This window comes from Babylonia areolata, chromosome 7 (genome assembly GCF_041734735.1).
Source record: "Babylonia areolata isolate BAREFJ2019XMU chromosome 7, ASM4173473v1, whole genome shotgun sequence".
Lineage (NCBI taxonomy): Eukaryota > Metazoa > Mollusca > Gastropoda > Neogastropoda > Buccinidae > Babylonia > Babylonia areolata.
Window position 1 is genome coordinate 8,426,052 of NC_134882.1, and position 7,500 is coordinate 8,433,551.

At 51.6% G+C, this 7,500-nt stretch overlaps 1 protein-coding gene across 1 annotated transcript in view; it reads right to left on the bottom strand.

Moving 5' to 3' along the window:
* Positions 1–7,500, bottom strand: part of LOC143284328 (teneurin-m-like) — a 247,677-nt gene that overhangs the window by 35,471 nt on the left and 204,706 nt on the right. Inside the window, exons 12-14 of the mRNA XM_076591037.1 lie at positions 7,446–7,500; positions 6,123–6,275; positions 4,124–4,331 (exon numbers count right to left, since the gene is read on the bottom strand). The exon at positions 7,446–7,500 is cut by the window's right edge and continues 128 nt beyond it. Coding sequence (XP_076447152.1) covers positions 4,124–4,331; positions 6,123–6,275; positions 7,446–7,500 — 416 coding nt within the window. The remainder of the gene's footprint in view (positions 1–4,123; positions 4,332–6,122; positions 6,276–7,445) is intronic.

Consider the following 7,500-nt stretch of genomic DNA (forward strand, 5'->3'; position numbering starts at 1 on the left):
GCCTTTCAATCAGTCAATCAGTTAGCCTTTCAGTCAGCGGATCAGCCAGTCAGTCAGTCAGTCAGTAAGTAAATCAACCACTCAGTCAATTAACCAACCAACCAGCCAGCCAGCCAGTCAACCAATCAGTTAGCCAGCCAGTCAGCCAATCAGCTAGCCAATCAGCCATTCAATCAACGAATCAATCATCCAGTCAGTCAAAACAATCAGTCAAGTCAGTCGATGAGCCAGCCAGTGAATTAGCCAGCCAGCCAGTCAAATGAGCAGCCAGTCTGTCAATCAGCTAATCAATCAGTCAGCCAGTCAGTCAAGTAGCCAGCCAACCAGCCAGTTAGTCAATCAATCCATCAGGTAGCCAACCAGCCAGCCAGTCAGTCGATCAATCACCCAGACAAGCAGCCAGCCAGCCAGTCAAAGAGTCAGCGAATCAGTCAATCAATCAGCCAGTCAGTCAACCAGCCAGTCAATCAGTCAACCAATCAATCAACCAGACCAGAGACAGTACTGCGGTCTCTGGCCACACTCTCTGTCTCTCAGTCACGATTCCCCCCCCCCTCTCTCTCTCTCTCTTTAAGCCAGTCTGGCGGTCTTCTCTCCAACTGTCTCTCAGTCAGTCTCTCTCTCTCCACATGAGCCTATCTCTGTCTGTCTGCCTGCACGCCTCTGTATGGATGTATGGATGTGCGTGTATTATACATGCACGCGTTTGTGTGCGCAGGCGACGGAGCTACCATCTCCCCCCCCCCCCAACCCCCCTTTCCTAGATTTCTCAATAATAATATGTCTTTCTCCCCGCCCTCATAATCCTACTTCCCCCCCCCACACCCACCCACCCCCTCTTCTTCTAAAGTCTCGACAAATTCCCCCCCTTTGAGACTGACAAAAAAAACCCACGTATCCGCCGTGCCGTTTTGCCCGGGGAGAAATTTGCGCCTGGGGAGCACATCAAAAGACGACACCGCGTACTAAACGCGAGACCTATGCATCCCTCTGGAACAATGGCGCGTGTCAGTCTGTCGGTGATGTTTTTTTGTTGTTTTTTTCGTTTTGCTTTGTTCTCTGTCTGTCTGTCTGTCTGTCTCTCTGTCTGTCTGTCTGTCTTCCCTTCTCTTAACACACCCTTTTTCTTTATCACTCACAGCATCTCACACCCTCTTTCTCTCTCTGTCTCTGTCTCTCTCCATCACTCCTTCTCTCCGTGTGTGTGTGTGTGTGTGTGTGTGTGTGTGTGTCTGTGCGCATGCGAGCGCGTGTATTTGTGTGTGTGTGTGCGCGCGCGTGTGTTTGTGTGTGTGTGTGTGCGCGTATGTGTGTGTGGAAGGGGGTACGGAGATAGAAAGAGAGAATCCCTGTCACCGTCTTATCTCAAGAGCTTGATAACTACCAGCTTAAGGGTGGTGGCAATTCCATATGCGCTACACCACCTCAATGTTAACAACAGGGAGCCCTACCAAGGTCATCCATTCTGGCGACCAAAAGACACACAAGACAAGACAAGACAAGACAAGACAAGACAATACGGACAGGGAGAAAGATAGGGTTGTCCAACTACACACACACACACACACACACAACACACACACACACACACACAACACACACACAAAATCAAGGAAGGAAAGAGTTGCACACCCCCCCGCCCCCACTCCTCCACACATACCTACCCCCCACCCCCCTTCGCCCCCCCTTGCCCCTTCCCCCTGTCCCTCTCCCCCGCCTACACACGCCCATTCTATACACGGAGGAGAAAAAACAACCCCCCCCCTCCCCGCACCCCTCCCCCCCAAAAAAAGAACACAAAAACAACCAACAAACCAACTCCCACTCCCCCCCCCCCCCCCGCGCCCCCCTCCCCCATAAAAACAACTCACGACTCTGCATTGTCCATGTGTTCTGCGTGGCTTGTTCAGGATTAAAGAGGCTATGCCAGTCTTGAATGAAAGCTAATTTGTGTTTGCACATTTCTTCTGTCTTTGCTGCTGTGTGCACATGTCAAATGATCGGTGTAAGGGACAGGACAGGCCTGGCGCTTCCTTTTTTTTTGTTGTTGAGGAAGTGTCTGGGTTTGTTCCAATGTACCTTTTATTTTTACCTGTGTGCTAGCTGAATCGGTAGCGTTAGCAGCACGGACTTGAAAGTTGTGTCTTAAATCGCCCTTCCTCCATAAATGATGAAGCAATAGACCGTCTCCCACAAGTCCCCATCAACGAAGCACTGGACGATCCGCCAACACCTCTTGAGACCCAGAAAGCAATCCGTCTGCTATCCAGTGGCAAAGCACCCGGCTCAGACTCCATACCAGCAGAGGTCTACAAGGATGGAGGCACTGTGCTGACTGAGAAGCTCCATCAGCTGTACTCACTCATGTGGAAAGAAGAGACGATCCCCCAGGATTTCAAAGATGCATCTATCATTCACTTGTACAAGCGAAAGGGGAACCGGCAAGCCTGTGATAACCATCGGGGCATTTCCTTGCTCTCCATCGCAGGCACGATACTTGCCAGGATCTAAACCGCCTCACAGCACACCTTGACCAAGGTCATTTGCCTGAGAGCCAATGTGGATTCCGGAAAGAGCGCGGAACCACCGACATGGTGTCTGCTGCAAGGCAGCTGCAAGAGAAATGTCAGGAGCAAAATGCTGATCTGTTCTCCACCTATGTCGACCTCACTAAGGCCTTCGACACCGTGAGTAGAGAGGGACTGTGGAAGATCATGGCCAAGTACGGATGCCCTCGGAAATTTATTTCCTTGGTCAGCCAGTTCCATGATGGCATGCAGGCTCGAGTCCAGGACAATGGCGAAACATCTGCTCCCTTTGCTGTCACAAATGGTGTCAAGTAAGGCTGCGTCCTGGCTCCGACACTGTTCAGCCTCATGTTCTCTGCAATGCTTACTGATGCCTTCAGAGATGGCGATGTTGGAATCGGCCTAAAGTACCGAACAGATGGCAAGTTGTTTAACCTCAGAAGGCTTCAAGCAAAAACGAAGGTCATGACAGACATCATCAGAGACTTTTTGTTTGCTGATGATTGTGTCCTCAACGCTGGATCTGAAGCTGACATGCAACTCAGCGTCGACAAGTTTGCCACTGCCAGCAGGAACTTCGGCCTTACCATCAGCACGAGGAAAACTGAAGTTCTCCATCAGCCAGCCCCAGGGAAACCCTACGTTGAGCCCATCATCACAGTTAACGGTCAGAGACTCAGTGCGGTGGAGCGGTTCACATACCTTGGCAGCACACTGTCACGAAATGCGACCATCGACGATGAAGTGAACGTCAGGATTGCAAGAGCAAGCGCAACTTTTGGTAGACCCAATGCAAATGTCTGGAACAGAAGAGGCATTAGTCTTGAGACCAAGCTAAAGGTCTACAGAGCAGTAGTTCTCCCCACACTACTGTACGCCTGCGAAACTAGGACAGTGTACCAACGACATGCCAAGAAGCTGAACCACTTCCACACAACATGCCTCAGGAAGCTACTGAACATCAAGTGGCAAGACAAGACCCCAGACACAGAGGTGCTTGCAAAAGCCACCCTTCCCAGCATCTTCACCATCCTGATGCAGTCCCAGCTTCGCTGGGCTGGACACGTGGCGCGCATGCCAGACCATCGGCTGCCCAAAAGGCTCTTCTATGGCGAGCTGCAACAAGGGAAGAGATCACACGGAGGTCAGAAGAAGCGCTTCAGAGATACTCTGAAAGTCTCTCTGAAAGCGTTTGATATCAACCCTGACTCCTGGGAGGAATCTGCAGTAGACCGTGACAAATGGCGCGCTGCTGTGCACAAAGGCGCCAAGTTGTGCGAGGCCAACAGGACTGCTGCAGCTGTTCAGAAGAGGCAGGCCAGAAAGTCACGGGCAAACAAGCTCCCTGACAATGGTATGCCTGTCTTTGTCTGCCCCAACTGTCAGCGAACATTTCGTGCGCAGATTGGACTATTCAGCCATCTGCGCATTCACAGATAGATTCATGAGCATCCTCCCCCCACCCCACCACCACCCTCCCCCCATCCCCCAGCTGGATGACAACGATGGTCATCATCGATCTCGATGGACACACCACCACCACCTTGTAGTAACGGAGAGAGTTAGCACTCTTTACTATTAATTTGTTCACTCACGACTCGTTGAAGGAGTTTCGCGTGGCGTCCATCTGCACGCTGTTCTCCTCGATCAGGAAGCGCATGCGCTCGAAGAAGGAGGCGGTGGGGGAGGGGGCTTCCTTGCTGAGCAGGATGTCGTAGGGCTCGGGGGCCGTGCGGCAGAAGACGCTCTTGCGGCAGGCGATGGTCTGGCAGCAGTCCGGGTCGTAGCAGTCCTGGAGTCCGTCTGTGGACACAGAGAGAGAGAGAGAGAGAGAGAGAGAGAGAGAGAGAGAGAGAGACAGAGAGAGAGAGAGAGAGAGAGAGAGAGAGAGAGAGACAGAGAGAGAGAGAGAGAGAGAGAGAGAGAGGGGGGGGGTCAAAGAATAGAACAGAATAGGATACGTCTTTATTACCAAGTGTACCGGGGTCACAGGGAATATGGGGGCGGGGGGGGGGGGGGGGGGGGGGGGGGGGGGGAGCGATGGGGGGGGAGGGCGGGGGCGTGGGGGGGGGGTGGCATAGTACGTAACAAGGTACGAACATAAATCGAAAATCACACACAAACACAGATGCAGTAGAAATTAGGATACATACAAGCGCATATCAATTAAAAAAAAACTTGTGCATACTCACACATGTACGCACTGCATACACACACACACACACACACATGCACGCACGCGCACACACACACCTCTCTCTCTCCCTCACATACACACACACACACGCGCGCGCGTTTGAACAGAAGCCGCATATTACATGTGGATGGGGCTGATGACTAGATCTTCAAGTAGATGGATGTTGATTGCACAATTCTATTCATCATACTGGATTTGTTCGAGAGACAGGGCATTGACTGCTTTGGGGAAAAAAAGCTATATTCTACTACTACTACTGCTACTCCTAATTAAGTGCTCTTCTATAGCGCTGTTCCCTCACAGATATGCTCACGGCGTTTCACAGCAAATTAAACACAAAACGATGAAGAGAGAGGAAGCAAGGGGGTGGATGTGCGGAGGGGTGGGGGGCGTAAACCCCAAACTCGTGTTCACACGTTGTTGCCCAAAAGTTCTAAACTTACACACACACACACACACACACACACACACACACACACACACACACCATACCACAACTGTCATCATGCCACGAATACACGAAATATTTGCCCCCCCCCATCCCCAAACCCCCCACCACCCTCCACCAATCCCAGTCCCTCCACTTTTCCTTCTAACTCAGCTGCTTCTTTCCATCCATCCATCCCTCCCTCCCTGCCTCCTCCTCCCCCCCCCCAATCCCCAGCCATGTCCCCATCCCCCCCCCTCTCCCCGTCCTCCCCCAACCTTCTCTGTCTATCCGCTCTCTTCTCACTATACTAACAGTGGGTTGCCGGTGGCGTAGCGGATAAAAAAACGCCTGACTTCAGGAAAGCAAGGGTCCCAGTGTCGATTCACTCCCGGACCCAAATTTTAATTTTGTTTTTCCCCCCACCCACCTCATTGACTCGAGATTGTGGTCTGGGTGCTAGCCGTCCGGATGGAACAATAAACCGAGGTCCAACATTGAATTATTATGCTTCCTGGATTACTATTTTAAGCACACACACACGCATACAGACGCGCGCACGCACACACACACACACACACACACGCAAGAAAGCACGCACGCACACACACACGCACACACACACATACACACAAATACCCACCCACCCAAACCACCCACCCATCCACACACACACACACACACACGCAAGAAAACACGCATGCACGCACGCACGCACGCACGCACGCACGCACGCACACACACACATATACACACAAATACCCACCCATCCACACACACACATACACAAATACCCACCCACCCAAACCACCCACCCATCCACACAGACACAGACACAGACACAGACACACACACACACACACACAAATACCCACCCACCAAAACCACCCACCCATCCACACACACACACACACACACACACACACACACACACACACCCACACCACACCACACCACACCTGTGACCTACCCTGATCGTTGTCCTGGTCGTCCGAGCAGCGTGTCTCACGTGCCCTGTCACACGCTTTGCCCTTCCAGCCGTTGACGCAGTGGCACTCCCACTGGTTGGAGCTCTCCGAGACCCGGCACTCCCCGTGCCCGCTGCACTCCTTCGGGCACCCGTCTGAGTTTTTTGGGGAGTGGGGGTGGGGTGGGGGTGGGGTTGAGAGAAGGGTCAATGGATTTATATACAGCAAAGAATAGAATGTGTCTTTTGTTGCCAAGTGTACCGGGGTCACAAGGAATATTGGGGAGGGGGATAGTACATAGCCCAAGGTACGAACATAAATCGAAATTCATACACAAACACGGATATACTAGAAATTAGTGCACATCAATATAAAAACTTGTGCATACTCACACATGCACACACTGCACACACACACACACACAAACAACAACCCCCCAAACAAAAAAACAACAACAAAAAACCACACACACACTCTCTCTCTCTCACACACACATGCACACACACACACACACACACTCTCTCTCTCTCTCTCTCTCTCTCACACACACACACACACGTTTGAACAGAAAAGCCGCATGTTAAATGTGGATGGGGCTGATGACTAGATCTTCAGGTAGATGGTTGTTGATAAATATATATATATTCCGAGAGTATATTTCTAAGGGTAATAGAGTAAGGAAGACAATGCTATTTTTTTTTCTTTTTCATCCAGCCCTCGAAGTGGAAAACAGTGAAATAAAATAAAGGGAGTGGGGCATCATTATGTCAATACAGCCTACATGCACATTATAATCATGGTGACATGAACGGTAATTTGGTCTGTGTGAGAGGAGATGTGAGCATTGAAGAAGGGAGGGGGGGCATTATTGATCCAATCGATCAGGTTGATGGGTGAGTAGATTTATGTAGGTTAATACTTTTCATTAGACACACACACACACACACACACACACACACACTCACCATGTTCTCTCTCCCCACCCCCACCCACCCCTCTCTCTAACTCTTCCTCCCACTATAATATATCCCCTCCCCACCACAACCCAACCCAACCCAACCCACCACCGGAATCGTGTCGACACTTCTCCGAAGGCGGGGGGGGGTGGGGTATCGAGCTGACCCCTTCCTCCCCCACCCCGCATCCCTCCCTCCCCCCACGCCCCCACAACAACAACAAAAACAATCAACCAAAACAACAAAACAAAAAACCCACCTTCATCCTCACAACACCACCCTCACCCCATTCCCTACCCTCCCTCCACGCCCCCCCCCCAAATCCCGCACTCCCACCAGACCACACAACACCGCCTCCACCACGCTCACCGATGGTGCAGTGCTTTCCGTTCCAGCCCTTGTGGCAGGCGCAGGACCCGTTGGC